We start from the raw sequence: 21,951 nt of genomic DNA on the forward strand, positions 1-21,951 counted from the left end.
CCTGTGGTGTGATCCCTTTATTTTTAGGTTCCCTCCAAAAGTGGTTTATTTTTGTTCTGGTTAACCAATATTCATAGTAGAAAGCAGCAGTTGGGTGGCCACGACCCTCTTAAATACCTTCCCCAAAAGAGGGTGATTGAGACCAGGTGAAAATTGCCATAATCAATGTGCCAAGGGAGGGCTCCTTTAACACTACCTCTTACTTAAGAATCAGGGATGTCTCAGGCTTTGAGCCAATGCAGTTGCATACAGGTAGCCCCAGGCTCGCTCCATGGTATTTCCAGGTAGGGATCAAAACGTGAAAAGGCTTCAGTCTAAAACCTTGGAAATCCACTGCTGGTTGGTGTTGACCAGTGTTTTTCAACCACTGTTCTGTGGCACATTAGTGTGCCGCGAGATGTTGCCTGGTGTGCCGTGGGAAAAATTGAAAAATAAAATATTTTATAATTTTTCATATTTCTGTTTACTTACTATTTCATAATAAAGTAATTATAAAATACTTTCTTTGTGTTTATTTGATTCCTATTCAAGAGAATTACTTTATATATAGTCAATATAGGCACAGAGTTAATTTTTTTAACATTTTCTAATGGTGGTGTGCCTCGTGATTTTTTTCATGAAACAAGTGTGCCTTTGCCCAAAAAAGGTTGAAAAACACTGGTGTAGACAATATAGATCAGTGGTCTGACTCATTAGAAGGCAGCTGCCTTAAGGCAGTGCAGTGTAGCATAGCATAGCATAGCATAGCATAGCATAGCATAGCATAGCATAGCATAGCGAGAAGCCCCGTAAGGTAAAGGGACCCCTGACCATTAGGTCCAGTCGTGGCCGACACTGGGGTTGCGGCGCTCATCTCGCTTTATTGGCCAAGGGAGCTGGCGTACAGCTTCCGGGTCATGTGGCCAGCATGACTAAGCCACTTCTGGCGAACCAGAGCAGAACACGGAAACACCGTTTACCTTCCCACTGGAGCGGTACCTATTTATCTACTTGCACTTTGACGTGCTTTCGAACTGCTAGGTGGGCAGGAGCTGGGACCGAGCAACGGGAGCTCACCCTGTTGCGGGGATTCAAACCGCCGACCTTCTGATCGGCAAGCCCTAGGCTCTGTGGTTTAACCCACAGTGCCACCTGCGTCCCATAGGAATGGGTAAAATAATAAAACCATGCTGGAAGGTCAGGCAAAAAAGAAAAAGGAATTCACCAGGTCATAAGACAGCATCATGGTTGGCACCAGTTGAAAAGGCCCTGTTTGTAGTCATGGCCACTTGAGCCGGTAGAAGGATTTACAGCAGGGTCTATGTGTGCAGTGGTTAAGTTTTTGGCAGCTCATGTTGGAGAAGATGGTTCTTTGGATAGAAACAAGCTTTCAGAGAAATGGAGATTTTGCCTACAGTTTTGATTTTAACTATACCTTGGTTCTCAAACGGCTTAGTTGTCAGACAAATCGGCTCCCGAACACCGCAAACCTGGAAGTAAGTGTTGCGGTTTGCGAACGTATTTTGGAAGCTGAACATCTGATGCGGCTTCTACTTGAGTGCAGAAAGCTCCAACAGCCAATCGGAAGCTGCTCCTTGGTTTTCAAACAGTTCTGGGAGTCGAATGGGCTCCCGGAACAGATTAAGTTCAAGAACCAAGGTACAGTACCACTGTACTTAAAAAATAAGAATCTCTTCAAAGAAGGTTAGAGGAAATAACTGCAGCAGATTAAAAAAAATCCAAAGGACATATAGTTTAATCACAAATCATTTAATGCATAATTTCTGATAAACACATGGCACACTTTTTGAGTCTGACTCAAACACTACTGAAATGATTGTTTTGCATGTTAACCCACCAATATAAAAGTAAACGATGAATATATAGCATATGCCAGCATGAGACACGCGCAATATTTTTGCCTCCCTTTTAAAGGCTACTCAAGTCTTTTATACATATAAATAACAAGACATTTGGCTGTTTCCTTAAAAAAATAACCAGATTTGAAGCTCAAATGTGTGCAAAATATAAACATCTCTCCTTTTTGTGCTTCCTCCCTGGAGCAGCCTCCCTGCATCACTGCTGGGGAAATCGGCTTATTGGAAGCAATGGTGTCTATAGCTCTCTTATCTATTGGTGGAGCCCATTTCCATCAGCCCCAGCCATCCTGACCAATGGTCAGGGATAACAGGAGTCCATCACCATTTGGAAGGCCAGAGGTTGCTGATCACAGTGTATAGAATTGGCCAGATTGAGATTGAGTAACGGTTAATGACCCTTTTTGCACACAATACCAAACCATAGTTGTGTTAACACGAACATGCCTAAGTCTTGCACACCCCTCTTCCTCCACCAGCATAGCCACATGAAGCAGCATCCACTTCTATTTTTCGCTAAGTGCAGTTTCCTGTTGCCTTCAAAAAGGGAGAACTCTGCTTAGTTTAAACTATGGTTTCTTAAAATGAATAAAATTATGGTCCTGCATGCTGTGCTTTGGTATGTAGACAACAGGCCAACTGGTACTCTCTAGTTTTTAGGACAGTTTTGCAGTGGGTCATTGAGCCAAATTTATTTCGACACACCTGGGAAACAACAGTTTTCAAAGTGATATTTTAACCTGTCTTTCCTTTTAAAAATTAGTTTGATGTGTGATTACCTTGGATGTATAATTTCTGTCCTGGTTTAATAAAAATCTATTGAAAATTAATAAAAATTAGTTTGATGTGTGATTACCTTGGATTTCTGTCCTGGTTTAATAAAAATCTATTGAAAATTAATAAAATAAAAATAACCATACTCTTAACTAACCAGAATTTGCCCTGTTTAGATGTAATGTTAACTATGATAAGTGAATAGCAGAAACCACAGGTTTTAAATCTCTTTGCAGGTGTACAGAAGTGGGAGCCTGAGGCTCACACCTGCTCATTCCCCTAATGTTAAACCATGGTTTAGTGTTACGTGCAAAACAAGCCAATTCCTATTTGTATTTCTCTGATTTGACAAAGAGCTGATCTTCTTCCCCAAATTACATTATCCAGTGAATGGACACGGATGCAAAATGGAAACTGCCCAATGAAGCTACCAGAGACAAGTGACTCGTGGACAATCTCATCAAAGCCAGCAGGAGATACGTCATTGTGGATTTTACTCTTCTGGTTGCCAGAACAGATCCTGTGTTTAATCTTAGAAAACAATTGTTATGTATTTGCTGCTATGCCGCAATACGCCTTTGTAGTTTCTTAAGCAGCCATTGTACACCCGCTTACCTGGGAGTAAGCCCAGCTGAACCCAGTGAAACTTATATCTGTGTAGGGTTGTCAGAGAATTCCGACGAAAACAAAAATGGGAGAAGAAATTGCAAAATCTCGCTTTTTGCTCCCTATCCAAAATTGGAAACAATCTAGCGAATGCCATTGACCTTTGCTGCTGATTTCGCTTTCAGTTTGTGAACCGTGCATAACTGATTGTGCCCTTCCCTGCTTTACTCTGCAACGAATGGGCTGGAATAATGTAAGGACAACGTAACTTAGGCAATTACGTAACTTATGCAATTTTGCCAAAGCAGCGTGTGAGGTGGATGATGTCATTTTTGGTGGATGGCAAATTGCAGCAGAGCAGAAACACTGCTGCATGCAAGAAATACAGGGCAGAAGAAATCAGAATTGCTTCTTGCACCCCTACTTCTGAGTAGCCACTTATAGGTTTTGTACAGTAAGGTGTTTTTCATTTCTCTTATAAACTCTCCTGTACTGGAATTTCTAGGAGGGAACACAATTTTTAAATATCTTTTCAGTAATACATGATCAACACTTGGACCAGAGTGTTCATTGTGACCCTACAGTGATTTCCTGAAAGGAAAGAACAGCACCGTGAGGACATCTCTTGTCAGACTAAAGATTTAAGCAGTACACAGGCATGAAGGGTCTAACAGATTAGCAGGGCTTGGGCAAGGAAAGCTAGCTCCTGGTGGTGTTGCTTCCTTTCATTTCCCCCTCCTCTTTTCTTTCTTTCTAAACCACTTCTGGCTCAACGGAACACTGTGACAGAAACCAGAGCGCATGGAAACAGCGTTTACTTTCCTGCCGCAGTGGTACCTATTTATCTACTTGCACTGGCGTGCTTTCGAGCTGCTAGGTTGGCAGGAGCTGGGACACAGCAACAGGAGCTCAGTCTGTCATGGGGATTTGAACCGCTGACCTTCTGATCGGCAAGTCCAAGAGGCTCAGTTGTTTAGACCACAGTGCCACCTGCGTCTACACACTACTTTCTATCATCCAGCCAGACAAGCATCATCAGAGCTCAAGGGCACAGGCAAAAACCACTCGCCGGTGATACGAAGAAGGATGGCAAGTGGTGTGGCCTGTGGAAATGGGGGTGTGGCTGACATGGGGGTATAGCTTGGGGAGAGTCCCACGATTCCTCACTCCTGAACTAGGGCCACAAATGAATGACAAGTAGCTGGCTATGATTATGTCAAGGGTGGAAAGTGTTTTGTTGGATTTGATAGGCAGCTATCAAGATCCCATCCCCTTAGAAGGTCCTCTGTAACAACACCAGGCATATAAGAAGGTGGAAATGGAAGAAGCCACCCCTGGAGTTTCCCCTCGTTGTTTTCAGGCAGATTTCCCAGTGACCAGGAACAAGACAGCAGTGGATTGCTCGACAAAGATGTCAGCCCAGTGTGCAGCTGCTATGACAAAGGTGAATTTCGTGTTGGGGAATCATTAGGGTTGGAAATTAAATGGTCAATATCAAAATACACATTGTCAAATATATGGCCTGATGTGTACAGCTCTGGCTGCTGTCTTCGCCTCAAAAAGGATATTAGAGAGCTAGAAAGGGGCAACCCAAAATGGGTTGAAGCAGCTCCACTATGAGGACAGAGTGTAATGTTAGGGACTCTAGCTTAGAAAAAATGATGAGTAAAAGGGAAGGCAAGATAGTGGTATAGAAGATTATGCATATAGAAAGTGGATAACAGAACTTTGGGGCCGCCCAACAATTTTTGGAAGATTTGGGACTGACGAAAGAGACTGCATAGTTAAAATTACGAAATTTGTTTCCACAAGATGTAGCGAAGGTCACCAGCTCAGACCACTTGCAGAGAGGACTGGACAAATTGTTGGAGGAATTTGGCTACTGGCCACAACTGCTATGTTTACTCACCACGGTGAGAGGCAGCATGGCTCTGAATGGCAGTTTCGGGGGGGGCACTGGGGAGGGTGCTGTTGCTAGTGGGCTTTCTTCCTGTAAGCGTTTGGTTGGCTGCCATGAGAACAGGATGCTGGACCAGATGGGCCTTGGGCCTGATCCACCAGGGCGCTTATACTTTTTGCAGATTAATATGGAAATGGGATGGAACAGATAAACCAAACCGTGCAAACCGACTAAGGATCAGAAACATAGCTGTCAACTTACAGATTTGAAAATAAGGGACCAGCAGCCTCAAAAATAAGGGATCAGCAGCCAAAGTAAGGGATTTTCTGGGCACGGGTATGTTCAACTTCTGAGCCCCTCCGAGCCAAAGGCCGAAAGCCCAGTCAGCAGTCAAACGAAGCCTCAAGTGGTGGTTCCCACAGCGCAGCAACCCGGCAAAGGGGATACAGCAAGGGAAACCACCGTCACCTCTCCGCTGGGAAGCGCTGAGCAAAGGCAAATCCCCAGGCAACGCAGCCGATTTGATCAGCACAAGGCATGCAAGCTCCACCCCCTAGTCATTCTTAGACTCCTTATTGGGTGAGCAACGCAGCCAAGCAACACAGTTGGAGCCTCCCTCCTCCCTGGCCGGCAGGGAGGGAGGGAGAGGAGCTGCTTCCTTTGAAACCTGGGAAATGTAAGGGACATCATCAGTCCTGGACAGCAGCGGGACACAACGCTGGGATAAGGGACTGTCCCGCCAAATAAGGGACGTTTGACAGCTATGATCAGAAATAGACGGATCCGTCCATTCCTAGTGGGTGCAGGCCTTCAACGATATTGGTTGCCAGTTTAAGGCAGAGGATTGTAGGGGTTTGGGGGTTTTGTTTTTTTTCCAAATGAAGCTTTTGAAACTGAAGTGTCCATTTCTATGCTTTGACAAGCAACAATCACGAGCTCTTCGGGCAACATTTTGGACAGCCTCATTCCTCACAAAGCCCAAGGACCTAGAGAAACATAGATATATAGGAAAACACAGAGCTGTATATGGTACAGAAACAACAGAGAGACACCAGGCTTTGTGGGGACTCTGATTCAACTGTGGGGAGGTTACTGACATCACGCTTAAATTCAGGAGTGAAGGGACGAGCCCCAAAATCACCCCAATTCACTATGTTCTTCACCCCCCGGCAATGCACACCCTTATGAATAATAGCTTCGACAATGCAGAATCTGCACAATCTTTCTGCGGCACCCCATTTAAGAGTTTTTAAGAGATTGGCACAACTTTTCCATTCCTTTCTTGGTATAAAATGCTGACACCTTAAGAGAAGCAATATTCCTGCTTTTGTTGTGCTCATTCCTGGCATAAGGAATTATTCTCTGTTTGGATCATGTGCTAAAAAGAGATTTTCAGTTTTAAAAAGAATGATATTCAGAGCCCATTCTTTCCATTTCACCTTATGGGTTTCATTCTTCTGCAATACAAACGTGGGCATGTTTGCTCGATGGCATGGAACTTCAGGTTTCATTTTTGGCACATCAAACTGTAACCACAACACAGCAATAATGAGATCATGGTATGTAATCATTTCCCTCCCCATCACAAATGGCCTTGCATCATAAAATGCTCAGTTTATTTGTGGTCTGAAGTGTGGCTTGCTTTGCTTTCCATTACAGATGCTCTGGAATGGCCTGGTTCACACACAACACTAAACCATGGTTAATGTTAAATGTTAAACCATGGTTAACGCTAACTGTCATTAATAAAACCATCATTAAAGTGGAAACATCTGGCAGATGGTCACTTAAGCCTTAGCTTATTACATCTCTCTGTCAAAGAGACACAAGCCCAGAAGAGCTGCTATTTAGTTACAGCTGTGTACCTTTTGAGCGGTGATGACTCCACAAGCAGCATTAAGGAGGAGGTGTTGGGCTGCGTCCACATGTAACACTAAGCTATGGTTTACAGTAACCATGGTTTATAAACCAACTACAAACCTTGCTTAACAAACAACTTTTAACCATAGTTAATAAACCATAGTTAAGCTGCTGGGGTCATCCATAACACTAAGCCATGGTTAAAGAAACTGTAGTTTAACAAACCATGGTTTAGTGTGCAAACCAGGCCATTCTCTTTTGGGATTATGCACAGGAAGCTAACAGTTGGTCCCAACTCTCTGGTTACATTTCTTAAGTGAAACTTGTATAGTCGCTGTTTTGTTTTGTTTTTTTAAAAAGTTTCAAAGGATTTTCTCATCTAGCAGTTTGTTGATTCCATCACAGATCTTTTTGAGGTGTGGTCGGCATTCTCCATCAAGGCTATAGAGGGCAGTGAGGAACTCCACATTTGCGAAATGGTCGAAGACGTGATTGATTCGCGCATGAGACCTGGCTGTCAGGTGCCGTTCCACGAGTTCGTGAACAAGGTCTTTGCACTCGTTCAGGAGTTCCGAGAGGACATTTTTATCGAAAGTGTACTCCACCTCGTAAAAGCTAACAATCGTCATGGCCGCTTGGTTCAGCTTCTTGCGGAACTTCTCGACAATTTCCAGCTCTTCGGAATTGAACTGATTGTTTCGGTAGAGGATCCCGATTTTGATGGCCACTTTGATCAAGTCCCTCATGATTTTGTGGGCTTCCTTCTTGTTCTTCATGTGCTCCGTGGTCACTTTGTATAACTCGTCGAAGATTTCGCTGCTGGTGTCATCAATCAGCATGTTAGCCATGGTCTTGGTGGCCATCTTACTCAAGATCTTTTTCTGGGCTTGCAGCGCAAGGCTCTTTGAACTGAAGTTTTCGGGACCTAAGGGTAGTGGGCAGGGTGGGTGAGTGGGGGGGGGAGGGATGGGGAGAGATGGAAAAGGGGGAGAGAAGAAAGGAGAGAAAGAACGGGGGGAAGGTATCTTTGAATAATTTGCAATGAACATTTCACAGTTCAAAGTGCCATTTACTAAATCATCTATCTATATCTATCTATCTATATCTATCTATATCTATCTATTTCTATCATCTATCTATCTATCTATCTATCTATCTATCTATCTATCTATCTATCTATCATCTATCTATCTATCTATCTATCATCTATCTATCTCTATCTATCTATCTATCTATCTATCTATCTATCTATCTAATCTATCTATCTCTGTATCTGTATCTGTATCTGTATCTATATCTATATCCACATTGTTTTGTAATTTATAATTATTATTAGAACAGATTTTGTCAGGTGGCACAAGCCCCAAGCCCCATGGCAGGTTGCCAGGAACAGATAAGACAAGTGAATGTAACGTACAAAACTGTAACTCTTATTAGGGGGGAACTGCTTGCAAAAATGTGTGCAAAAGGGGGAAATGCGCCTTTGGGGAAATATACCCTCAATGTGGAGGGTTTGATTCGATGAGCTGTGGGGTCCCTTCCAACTCTACAATTCTATGAGAAATTCACATTAACGTTTTCATGAGAACTAAAAAAAAACTGATCTGGAAATGTGCAAAACTGAACTTAAAAGACTGGAAAGTGAGAAATTGAGAGATAACTGAAATTCACAGATCCATCCATCCACCCCTAGTTTGTACTATGCTAGCGTTGCAGAAGGATAAAGGGGGGAGGAAATACATTGGCTCTTCAAGCCATATGCTCTCCCTCCTCTTCAAAGAGCAGCAAAAGCTTCTGGAGAAGTAAAAATAAAAAAAGCTGCAGTAGGCGGTGAGAATTGGCTCAGAAGCAGCAGAACGGGCCAAAAGCCTGTCACAGACAGCATGCTGACCCCGCTTGCTGAGAGGAGAAGTCTGTTTTGGTCACGGGGAGTCACTGTTGAGTGGCAGGTAGCTGTGTTGCGTCTGTTAGGAGGAGTTGGGTCTGGGGAGCAGCATCGTGGAGTGTGTTTGTGAGGCTCTCCAAGAAGTCACAGTACGGCACTGCTTCTGTCAGAAGCACCTAAAATGTTTCAAAGTCAGGAGCGAGTTCCTGAATTCCCACATAACAATATTAATAGAGCGCTGATCAAATCAGATGTTAAAAACAGCTGGGAATGTGGGACCTGCAATTCAGAATGCAGTTTGAGCCTCCCAGTCCGATGGCTGTGTAGTCCCTGCTTCAATGCCCCTTAGGCATGGGTAGGCAAACTAAGGCCCGTGGGCTGGATCAAGCCCAATTGCCTTTTGGATCTGGCCTGCGGACGGTCTGGGAATCGCTGCATGGATCACCAGTGCGCACGCGTTCCTTCCCTCTCCCTCCCTCTCCCTTCCACGGCAGTGCCTCCTCCTCCTCCCTCCCTCCCTCCCTCCTCCTGGCTTCTCCCTGCCCTGCCTAGAGGAGGAAAGGGGCTGGGCTTTGTTGGTGCCAGCAACAGCAGCGCTCGAGCGGCCGCCATTTTAAGCAGCCCCTCTCTGGAGCCCTTTCGTGCTCATCATCCGTCCGCTGCCACCGCCAGCCCCTTTCACTCGCAAGACACAGGTAAGCAGCCTCTGGGGTTCGTGGTGCTCTTGAATCATCCCCCCCCCTAAAATATAGTCCGGCCCCCCACAAGGTCTGAGGGATAGTGGACCAGCCCCCTGCTGAAAAAGTTTGCTGACCCCTGCCCTCAGGGATAGAGAGCTCACCCCCTTGCCTTGCAAATCCCTCTTGAGAATACAGCGGTACCTTGGGTTAAGAACTTAATTCGTTCTGGAGGTCTGTTCTTAACTTGAAACTGTTCTTAACCTGAAGCACCACTTTAGCTAATGGGGCCTCCTGCTGCCACCTCACCGCCGGAGCACAATTTCTGTTCTCATCCTGAAGCAAAGTTCTTAACCCGAGGTACTATTTCTGGGTTAGCGGAGTCTGTAACCTGAAGCGTCTGTAAACTGAAGTGTCTGTAACCCGAGGTACCACTGTAGTATGCATGGAAGTGCCCTTGCAACTTCTTCAAGAAAGCTGAGAAGCTGTGCTTTGCTTCTCCAACACAGCTGCAAAGTTCTGCCTGGAGAATTCCAATGGAGAGGCCAATTTTGCGTTTACTGCCTGTTAATTCTAAAATAGCCCAGTATCTTTTTTTTGACTAGGGGGTTGGGGGTGGAGTGGGATGCAGACACAGCTATGGTTGAAATGATTCATCTTCAGCACATCTTTGACAATCTTAAAACAATGAGGGGAATTCTTTTCTTTTTTTAAGAAACAACTGCTGTCATTAATAAATGGTGTGCTCCAACCATGAATGCAAATTAGTTCCAATCAGAAAATCCTAACCTTACAACTTTTTGTCACGTTCTCGGCACTGCAGTAGCAATGGCAATTCGGTTTTGTTTGGGAGAAGGGGCAGGTCTGCTAAAAATCTCTTAAGAGAGCAGCAATGGATGTACTAAACTACTCCGTGGGTAGTTGGGTCAAGGTTGGCCTATGGCTAATGGTTTGTATCCAGTGCTAATCGCACTCAGCCCCTTCATAGATCACTGCCTTGTCATGGCGAAAGGGCCTGAATAACTCCAAGAAGCAATGAGCTATGCCGTGCAGGACCACCCAAGTCGGAACAGGTCACAGCCGAGAGTTTAGATTAAATGTGATCCACCTGGAAAAGGAACTGGGAAACCACTCCAGTATTTTGCCAAGAAAACTCCATGGACATAAAAAAGGAGAAGCTTTGAGAAGAAAGTGAGAGTCTCCAAGGCATGCTCTGGTTCATGGGGTCATGGAGAGTCGAACACAACTAAGATGACTAAACAACAAAAAATCGCACTCAGAGTAAACATAACTGAAATTAATGGGCCTAAGTTAGTCATGCAATGTGCTCTTTGTGGAGCTACCTTTGAAGGTGACCTGGAAACTACAATTAATCCAGAATGTGGCAGCTAAACTGGTGGCTGGGAGTGGCCACCGAGACCATATAACACCAGTCCTGAAAGACCTACATTGGCTCCCAGTATGGTTCCGAGCACAATTCAAAGTGTTGGTGCTGACCTTTAAAGCCCTCAAAGGCCTCGGCCCAGTATACCTGAAGGAGCGTCTCCACCCCCATCGTTCAGCCCGGACACTGAGGTCCAGCGCCGAGGGCCTTCTGGTGGTTCTCTCACTGTGAGAAGTGAGGTTACAGGGAACCAGGCAGAGGGCCTTCTCAGTAGTGGTGTCCGCCCTGTGGAACGCCATCAGATGTCAAGGAAATAAACAACTATATGACTTTTAGAAGACATCTGAAGGCAGCCCTGTTTGGGGATTTTTTTAAAAAAATGTTTGATGTTTTATTGTGTTTTTAATATTCTGTTGGGAGCTGCCCAAAGTGGCTGGAAACCCCAGCCAGATGGGTGAGGCATAAACAAACAAACAAACAAACAAACAAACAAACAAACAAACAAACAAACAATAATGCCCATTAATTTCAATGGGTCTACTCTGAGTAGGACTAGCATTGGCTACAACCCAATAGCTGCAAGTTTCCATTCTGTTCAACTTTCATTATGGTCAGCAGGAGAGTTATTTCTAGGAGACTACAGTCCATAAGGGCGTGGTAGTCCATAAGACAGGGCATTCTTGGTAAGGATACCTCCTTGACGTAACTCCCTGCTGGGGAGTATTTGATCTGTTCTCAACAGCAGACATTTTAAACAAAAGTCGATTTTTTTTATTTCTCCAGGCATTTGGATCATAAAGGGAAATTGCTTTGGGTACAGTTCCACAGATACATGTCATTTCCTGTGTTGTGGTCTGATTTTCATGGTCCTGATGATGCTTTTATTATTGTGCGATTGCTTTATTGAATTTGTGTTGTCATTTGTCCTGTTCTCCTGACTGGAGAACAGTCATTTGTCATTTGTCCTTTTCTCCACCACATTCTGAAGCAGTCCATTCTACTGTTGAGAAGCTCTTGCCATCAGAAAGTTCTTCCTAATGTTTAGTTGAAATCCCCTTTCTTTTACTGTAATTTGAATCCGTTGTTTTGGGTTGTACCCTCTGGAGCAGCAGAAAACAAGCTTGTCTCCTCTTCCATGTCATGGCCCTTCAGATATTTGAAGATGGCCAATGTTGTTGGACTCTCATCAGCCCAAATTGACAAGGCCAGCGGTAATAGAATCTGAAGTCTAACACCACCTGGAGGACCACAGCGCCTCCTCATTCCAGAGCTACAGGCATATTTTTCTATACTCCCATCCTTCCCATCTGTGTACATTTTGGCCTGGACTTCCACCAGCCACAATGAAGCCCAAAAGCTCAGAAAATGCATGCCAGATACGCTCAGAGTTATCATGGACACAGGAGCTACCGTCCCTGTATAATTATAGAAAGGCCAGAAATAATATGCAGTCTTCTTAAAATTCTCATCTTGAAATGGAATCTTCTTAAAATGTCTTCCTCCTCTCCCCCACCTCGGATTGTAAATGCAAACTCTGTGAGCATCTGCAAGATTCTCAAAATATTTTGCTTCCAGATGGCGAGAAGGGAACGTACCAAATTGTTGCCGATCTGGGAAGGGGCAATTGGGGCTCGACTATATTATCTGCATGCAAATATGCTTTTAATAAATGCAGGTCCTGCACGCATGCAGAAGAATGCGATGCACAAAGAAAGTCCTGGGTTTCTATTCCTAGATAGGAAAATAAGACTTGAACCTTTGTACTGTGAGCTATGTGCATTTGGAACATCTCTTAGGCTAGATGGTTTCTAGAATTATTTTGGGATGCTAGGCATAAGCTATTGGCAGATGTAAATTGCTTATAGCAGGGAGGAGAATGAGAGATAAGCCCTGGGTCACCTCCATGTCCACTCATTCAATAACCACAAAACGTCCAACACTTGGGGTTTTGCAGAGAGGTTAAATTATAAATGGGAATAATAATAATAATAATAATAATAATAATAATAATAATAATAATAATAATAATAATAATATGTTACTACTTATACTTCACCCATCTGACTGGGTTGCCCAGGCCACTCTGGGTGGCTTCCAACATACTATACAGAAACATAATGAAATATCAGACATTAAAAACTTAAAGGCTTGTTTTCACCAGATCAGAATCTGACCCATTGCTTCTTTCAGAGACTTCCATAGCCTACAAAGACTTTCAGAGACTTAGAAGACTTTCATTTGGTTCTATGTTTTCAAGAGAATCCACCAAGAGTGCATATGTTGTGACTTTCAGAGATCTATAGATTTTTGTTTATTTGGTTTTGCAGGGAGTACATTTCATACTGTTCAGTGTTCTGTATAGATTATATAAAGAGTTTACACTGACATCGTACTGTTGTACTTGATCATTATGTTGCTTTGGATATTACTGATTGTGCTAAACTGCCTGCATGTGCTTATTTATGTATATCCTGCTCATCCTCTCATCGGAGTGATAAAAAAGTAAAACATCGTAACAACAATTCTAGTGACAACAATAGTGATGCCAACTGAGAAAGATCTCAGAAGGCTTGCTGAAAGAGGAAAGTCTTCAGCACAGGCTGAAAAGACAAGCAAGTTGGTACATGTGTAATAGTCAACAGGCTTATATGAGTGGTTCTGTCTCGTCACTTCCATTCTGGCAGACCTGTTTAGGGAAGTTTTTAAAGTTTGATGTTTTATCATGTTTTTAATTTTCTGTTGGGAGCCGCCCAGAGTGGCTGGGGAAACCTAGACAGATGGGTGGGGTATAAATAATATAATAATAATAATAATAATAATAATAATAATAATAATAATAATTATCTGACAACTGATGGGAGGGCTTTCCACAAGGTGGGTTCCCTGTATCCTTATTTCTCATCCTTGGAGCTGGACCTCAGTGTCTTGGCTGCTGGATGAGTTTATGAGACGTGAACATGGCTGTTTTTTTATTAATAAGGGATCATTTCTCTGCATTCCAGGTACTTGCCGTTTTGACCATGCTTTCCTTTGCATTAAATGGAAAAATGCAAAAGGTGTACGTGTGGCGGATTCCGACCACTTCTGCCTGATCTGTTTATTGGATATTCATCCTGATTTGGTTGCAGGGGGTTAGACAACACTGAGCCGAGAAAGTATTATCTCACAACTTCCAGAGCGTTTCCCCATCACATTCCTTGTTGCAGAAAGTCTGATCTCGGAGGGAAATGGTTTCGTTGCACAAGACTGCTAAATCAACCCTAACTGTCCAACCTAATTTTGCTGTTATGTGGTTGAATCCCACCTGAAAATTGCAACAGCCTGGAACTGCCCAAATGTTGAGGCAACAAAGGGTACATCCAGCTCGTTTTTGGCCTTTACCCATCATTGGGTATTTACAGAGAACACATAAGATAAACAGAGATGTTTTATGCTCTCCTCTTTGGCTGGAAATATACAATTATTGTCATGGCGACAATTGGCGATCGCCGCCTAGTCTGTTAGTTGACTAAAACAACCCACCCTTGGCTGAAAATAACCTGTTTTAATAGCTGAATCCTGCTCTTTGTGAAAATATTTAAATGCTTTTAACATTGCTGTAACTCGATGTTGATTTGGAGAGTAAACAAACGTCCGGAAGAAATATGTCCCTCAAAAGAACAGAGTGCAATAATTTTAACTAGAGTAAATAATGTTGATGAAACCTTTCTCGGTGCACTGGGAGGAAAGGCCCGGGCAATGGCTTGCAGTAGACTAAACACACCACCCACAAGCCTTTGTGCAAACTGGGAGAAGGGTGCTGTCGCTAGAAGGTTGGGCAGTGACCTATGGGGAAAAAACAGGGTTCAAATGACTGTCATGGAGCTTAATTGGTGCTCTTGGGCTTGTCTAGAGATACACAGATTTGCCCATTTTGGTTTCTCTCAATTTCTGATTTTTCCAGTCTTATGTCCAGTTCTCCACATTTCTACATCAGTTTGCAAAAAAACAGAAAACCTCATGAAAATTGGTCAGCATTTTAGCATAATCTTTCCTCTATATGCACATTTTTGAATGCAATTCTCTCTAATGCATTTTGGCAAGCAGATTTCCTTAATGAAATGCATTATTTGCAGGTTAATTTCACTGATAAATGCTTTTCCCTGCACACTTTTCTCTGCTGTGTGGATTTTGATAGACGTCTATTTGGAACCGCATCACAAAATTCAAAGAAGGGCTAATTTCAAAGCATGGCTGCGGTTTGAATTGCGCATTGTTTTGGAAAGTGCTGAGCCGAATTCTCCTCCACCCCTCCATCTGTTATATCATCTCAGGGCCAAACTGCATGAGATGCGTGTGACCAACTGCACAGTTGGCTTTGACAAAGTATATTTCAGATGCAAATGGGGGCTGTGATCCAGATCGGGACCTTGGTGTGGAGTTAGAAATGTACGGTAATTCCTGCAATTCCTGGTGTGATCTGCACTCTCCCGGCTAATTAATTATCCTTCAGATGTTATACATCCCCAGATTTTCTGATGCAGTTCTTGGCTCAAGGAACATACCAAGATGCATTAAAGGTGAAATACATACATGGAAAAAACCTGGCATTTATATATCTATTTAAATACAATTTTTCATGCAGATTTTCCTCTCAATATAGATTAATGAGGAAATGGAACTTATGACCAGAGGAAACAAACAACTATCTGACTTTTAGAGGACATCTGAAGGCAGCCTTGTTTAGGGAAGTTTTTAATGTTTGATGTTTTATTCTGCTTTTAATATTCTGTTGGGAGCTGCCCAGAGTGGCTGGGGAAACCCAGCCAGATGGGCGGGGTATCATCATCATCATCAAACCTTTTATTGGCATCACATCCAAACATCCAAAACAAATCAATACAGAATTACCACTTCCCCAGTGGCACAAAACATTTGCTAAAATAAAGGAAGCAGAGCAGTCTAGGGCGGGGTATAAACTATTCTTATTCTTGTTTAGTTGCTGGGAATTGTAACTCTGTGAGAGGTAAACTCCAGTGCCTGGGATTCTCTGAGGGAAAGAAGGAGGGTCAGATGCTTGGCAGCTGCCTGAGGTTGCCCAGTGATGCCCTGGGCCTGGCAGAGAGAGTGTTCCTGGACCCCAGAGCCCATTGGCTCCCATCCTTGGCCAGGCTCTGACCTCACAACCAGCTGTGGAATCCTGGGGAATGTTTTGTTTCCTAGGAGACCAGGTGAGTTGCTTGAAAGGATCCCTGGCTAAGCTGAAAGCCCCATCAGTTGGAGCGGTTAGCAGCCATTCAGATCACTTCTTCTGTTCCTGTTTTGAAAGCTGTTCGGAAGGATTGACTGACTTTCTGGACATCTTCAGTTTTCTACCCCCATGGAACCATGTGCCGCTGGATGCGCAGAAAGTAAAGTCATGGGAAAGAGGGGAGAAATCCTGAAGATTCATGCCCCCACCACATGCCCAGTTTTTAAAGATGCTCCTTGGTTATTTGACCTTTCTAAATCCCATGCTGGGTGTTACATGAGCCAGTAATTTTCCCAGGTAGTTTTCTGATGATTTTTCTGAGTTTCCTTTTTTGTCATCATCCAAATTGCAGCAGAATTACCACCCCCCCCATCCCAAATATTCAGGAGAATATTTCCCCACCCCCAATTTCACCGCCCACAAATAGGACGGGAAATTCTGGGAGATCATTTTTCACTCAACCCTAAAATAAACACCCCACCTCTGTAGGGATCCTACCTGCACCCTTGGGTGCTCTCTTCATTGGGTCCTTCTCCCTCCCAAGGGTAGCCTGGAACTTTTGAGTTCTCGAAAACGGCCAGGGGAGAATTTCTCTCCAAACAAGACCCAGAATAGCAGTGATGGACTTTGGGCTCTCCCATTTCAGTGGCCCTGTGCAACAAAGGCACCCCCGCCACTGTCTCTCACGCTCTAATCTACAGAGCCCAAGAAAGAACAACCTGCTTTAGCTGTGTGTTTTCCAGACTCTGCTGGGATTCGGCTGCTACCTAACATTCCTCCCCTTCTGCCCTCTTTGCACAGAGCTGCTTATGATGGAGGCTTCCCACCTGAGATCGCTGCACGTTCTTACTGTATTATTTTACCAGCGAATGTATAAAGAGAAACTCCTTTCGCAGGAGGAGCTGGCCCTCACCTCCCCCAACCAAAGAGGTCCAGCGCTGAGGGCCTTCTGGTGGTTCCCTCACTACAAGAAGCCAAGTTACAGGGAACCAGGCAGAGGGCCTTCTCGGTAGTGGCACCCGCCCTGTGGAACGCCCTCCCACCAGATGTCAAAGAGAAAAATAACTACCAAACTTTTAGAAGACATCTGAAGGCAGCCCTGTTTAGGGAAGCTTTTAATGTTTAATAGGTTATTGTATTTTAGTGTTTTGTTGGAAGCCGCCCAGAGTGGCTGGAGAAACCCCGCCAGATGGGCGGGGTATAAATAATAAATTATTATTATTATATTAAAGAGAACATCTTAAGATCCACAGAAAGGCTGCTTCCCCTCCAGACCGGCCCCTATTCTGTGGCTTGCGCTGGCCTCTGCTTCTTCCTGGGTGGGCCAGGAGCAGAGGGAGATGTCCCTTGCCTCGCCCCCAGTACCCCCACTCAGGGAAGGGCCGACAGTCGGAGCACAGCCTCCCAAGAGCTCTGCAGCAGGATCAGGTCCAAGAGGCCCAATCAGACATGCAGCCTGTTCTCAGGGGAGCCCACAAGCAGCAGGGCGGGAGCGCAAGAGAAACGCCCCCCAGGAACAGGGATTGTTCAGAGGCATCCACAGCCTTGAGCATTGGACGACTGAGGTGGCGGCCAGTTGCTGCCTCTCAGCCTAACCTCAGTCTCACAGGGCTGTTGTGAGGTTTATTATTATTTTTTTAAAAAAAGTTTTTTATTAAAGTTTCAAAAATTATATAAAAACAAAACAAACCAATAATACAAACAGCCAAAAATAAAAACAAGTATAATTTCAATCCCTTATTTTCTTATAACTTACTTCCCCGACTTCCTCATACCTCCCCTTTCTGTATTCCAATTTCTGATTTATTAATTCAGCAAATCCTTTCCTTTAATTTTCATTTAATTTTTGGCCTTTCTTTTCTTTTTTGCTTATCCATTACAGCTGGAAACCACGTAAGTTCTAAACCAACGTCATTCTAACATTCATTAATTTTACAATGTTTCTTAAGATAGTCCTTAAATTTCTTCCAATCTTCTTCCGCCGTCTCTCTCCCCTGGTCTCGGATTCTGCCCGTCATTTCTGCCAGTCCCATGTAGTCTATCACCTTCATCTGCCATTCTTCCAAGGTGGGTAGATCTTGTGTCTTCCAATACTTTGTGATGAGTATTCTTGCTGCTGTTGTGGCATACATAAAGAATGTTCTATCCTTCTTTGGCACCAATTGGCCGACAATATCCAAGAGAAAGGCCTCTGGTTTCTGTTGTGAGGATTAAATGAGCAGGCAATCAGGCAATCCATGGACACCCTCCTAAGCTCCTTGGAGCAGGGTGTAAATGACATAAGTAAAGGAGACACCTGGTCTCTCCACCACTGAGAAAGTGGTATTCAAAAAAGAGCAGGCTGTTTCTGCCCCTCTCCTGTCCCTGCTGGGGTTATTCTTTATTCCCCCACTCCTGTTGCCTTGCTCAATCTTGCCTCCTGTGTATCTCTCCCCCCCCCCCCGCAGTTCTCTGTCAGGGCCAATGAAGGAACTCCAAGACCAAGGGCCCCTCATTCAATAACCTTCAATTATCCCATATCATCAGGGCCTATGCCTTCTGCTCTGCAAATCTTACAACTAAAATCTTCAACTGGGTTATAGAAATAAAGATAGAACAAGACAGAAATACTGTTTTGGGGGGACGGAGCGGGCAGGTGTGGAGGACGCCCTAGTCCTGAATGGAGTAACTGTGCCCCTGAAGGACCAGGTGCGCAGCCTGGGAGTCATTTTGGACTCACAGCTGTCTATGGAGGCACAGGTCAATTCTGTGACAGGGTAGCTGTCTACCAGCTCCAACTGGTACACAGGATGAGACCCTACCTGCCCACAAACTGTCTCGCCAGAGTGGTACATGCTCTGGTTATCTCCCGCTTGGACTACTGCAATGCGTGGGGCTACCTTTGAAGGTGACCTGGAAATGACAACTAATTCAGAATGCGGCAGTTAGACTGGTGACTGGGAGTGGCTGCCGAGACCATATAAGACCGGTCCTGAAAGAACTAAACGGCCTCGGCCCAGTATAACTGAAGGAATGTCTCTACCCCCACCGTCCAGCCTGGACACTGATGTCCAGCTCCGAGGGCCTTCTGGCGGTTCCCTCACTGCAAGAAGTGAGGTTGCAGGGAACCAGGCAGAGGGCCTTCTCGGTAGTGGCGCCCGCCCTGTGGAACGCCCTCTCATCAGATGTCAAGGAAATAAACAATTATCTGACTTTTAGAAGACATTTTAGATGGCAGCCCTGTTTAGGGAAGTTTTTAATGTTTTACCTTGTTTTAATATTCTGTTGGGAGCTGCCCAGAGTGGCTGGGGAAACCCAGCCAGATGGGTGGAGTGTAAATAAATTATTATTATTATTATTATTATTATTATTATTATTATTATTATTATCCACCGACTTCAACCCATCCCATTCAGGGGGTGGGTCTGCAGAGGAGTTAAATGCCCCCTGCCTTTTTTTCTGGCTGAAAACTGTACCTCTGAAGTTGCTTTTTACTGTCCCTTCAGAAGGATGATTTTCAGGGGGTAAATGGTGCAGGAGGAAAGCATTAACTCTTCTCCCCTCCCCAGATTCCCAAACATGGGATTAAAAGATGTGTTTGACGTCAGTGTCTAGGGTGATACGTACTGGCAGGATATCAAAGATGGAGCAGCAGCACCTGCCAACATTATGTTGCTAGGCTGGTGGTGTATTTTTCGTAGGATATAAAAAGCTGCCTTATAGTGAGTCAGGCCATTGCTCAGTGTTGCCTACAATGCCTGGTTTTCAGACAGGGCTGTTTCCTGCCCCTAGCTGGAGATGCTACAGACTGGGCTTGGAACCTTTTTCATGCAATGCAGTACCAATGCATTATGGTCCTTCCCTCACCGCCCGACTTATACCTAGGGATGGGGGAGACATTCAGTTCAGTTCACATTTAAAGCAGGGCAATTTCTAAGATTTGCAATTGCGTGGCGAATTCCTGCCTGCCCCCTCAGAAATAAAGACACAAGACACAAGAATTTGAGTTAATGGGTCAAATTAGGCCACAACTTTATTGATTACAGGAATTGAGCGGTATTGGCTTAGGCATTGGTCCTAACAACTAACCGGCTTCAGCCTGCTTGCTTGAAGACCAGTAAGGGTTAACCACCAGTGGGAGGAGTCCTGCTGATGCTCGTCAACTGGAATCTCCCCTGGGGTCACCGTGCGGGGGTGTGCCGTGGGCCCACACCTCCATACAAGGCCACGCCCCCCGGAATCCTTTACCGGACTACCCTTTATTTGGGGGAATGTGATGGCGCTTTCTCCCCCCCTTCATCTGCATAACAACACAATAGTACCCCTACCAATGCCTAACCACCAATCGAGCCCAAGCTCGCCGCCAATACCCTCAAGCCTGTAACCAATCCCTAATCCCTGACATAATATCGTTCAGCCACATATCATTTCCAGCATCCGAAAGATGCACGCCACCATCTCTGTAGAGGGCCACCTTGGCAAACTAATTTCTAAGATTTGCAATTTCCAAAACAACATAAGCACTGAAACAAAATATGAAGATGGAAAGAAGATAAAAGTCCTTGCCAGAGAAGAACGGCAAATCCAGTTGATGGATTATGCCGAAATGGCTAAAACAGGCATAGGCAAACTTGGCCCTCCAGATGTTTTGGGACTACAACTCCCATCATCCCTAGCTAGCAGGACCAGCGGTCGGGGTTGATGGGAATTGTAGTCTCAAAACATCTGGAGGGCCAAGTTTACCTATGCCTGGGCGAAAATGACCAGAAGAATCAGAAATCAGGAAGACCAAATTTTCAATAAGGAATGGGGGAAATTTATAATTCATCTTAAAAACCATTGTTTTTAAGTTGAAATTGTTAGCAGGATTGTAATAGCACTTGTAGTTTAATGGTGAATTTTGGACACAATGGAGAGGTAAAAGATCTGGATTATTATAAAAGATGCAGGATGAAATGATTAACAATAGGACCCACAAAGGGGAGAAGGGAAGTCTAAGAGATTCTTTGGAATCTTGTTTCTGTGTTGTATGTTGTATATGTGGCTGTGAGATTTTAATCTGAAAAACCAAATAAATTTATTTTTAAAAAATCCCAATATGAACAATATGACACCCAAGATACTTCAAAACTCACACCTATCTGATTTTTTATGTGCAGTTCTCCAACCAAGGCTTACAGGACTGCACATATTAGTGGGAAATGTGTATGAAAATGAATGCATTTGTGAAAATAATGTACAAGAAATGCATTACACTAGAAGCCGCTTGCAAAAATGCATGCCCTAGTCGAAACCACAGAGAAAAACGTGTCTTTTAGCGATTGTGAAGATCTCTGAAAGGATGTCTCCAAACGGTGAGAATGGGAGATGGAGTATCAAATGCAATTCAATGCAAACAGGTGAAAAGTGATGCATGTCGGGACAAAAACAACTTAATTTCACAGTGGTACCTCAGGTTAAGTACTTAATTCGTTCCGGAGGTCTGTTCTTAACCTGAAACTGTTCGTAACCCGAAGCACCACTTTAGCTAATGGGGCCTCCTGCTGTCACCGCGCTGTCGGAGCACGATTTCTGTTCTCATCCTGAAGCAAAGTTCTTAACCTGAAGCACTATTTTTGGGTTAGCGGAGTCTTTAACCTGAAGCGTATGTAACCTGAAGCGTATGTAACCCGAGGTACCACTGTATACGCTTATAAGGGTCTAAACTGGCAGTGCCTGGGCAGGAACGAGACCTTGGACAGCTCTGTGAATATGTCGCCCAGATCTCAACCCTCTCTTGTAGAACGGGCAAGAACGGACG

At 44.2% G+C, this 21,951-nt stretch overlaps 1 protein-coding gene across 3 annotated transcripts in view; it reads right to left on the bottom strand.

The window, feature by feature from the left end:
* Positions 1-5,183: 5,183 nt before the first annotated feature.
* The window catches only part of TNFAIP8L3 (TNF alpha induced protein 8 like 3), a 60,924-nt gene continuing 44,156 nt past the window's right edge, over positions 5,184-21,951 (bottom strand). For all 3 annotated transcript variants that reach the window (XM_083712949.1, XM_083712950.1, XM_083712951.1), the window contains one exon: positions 5,184-7,921. In XM_083712949.1, coding sequence (XP_083569075.1) covers positions 7,359-7,921 — 563 coding nt within the window. In that variant the 3' untranslated portion in view covers positions 5,184-7,358. The remainder of the gene's footprint in view (positions 7,922-21,951) is intronic.

The sequence above is a fragment of the Podarcis gaigeae genome (genome assembly GCF_964106915.1).
Source record: "Podarcis gaigeae genome assembly, chromosome: 14".
NCBI classification, from domain to species: Eukaryota; Metazoa; Chordata; class Lepidosauria; order Squamata; family Lacertidae; genus Podarcis; species Podarcis gaigeae.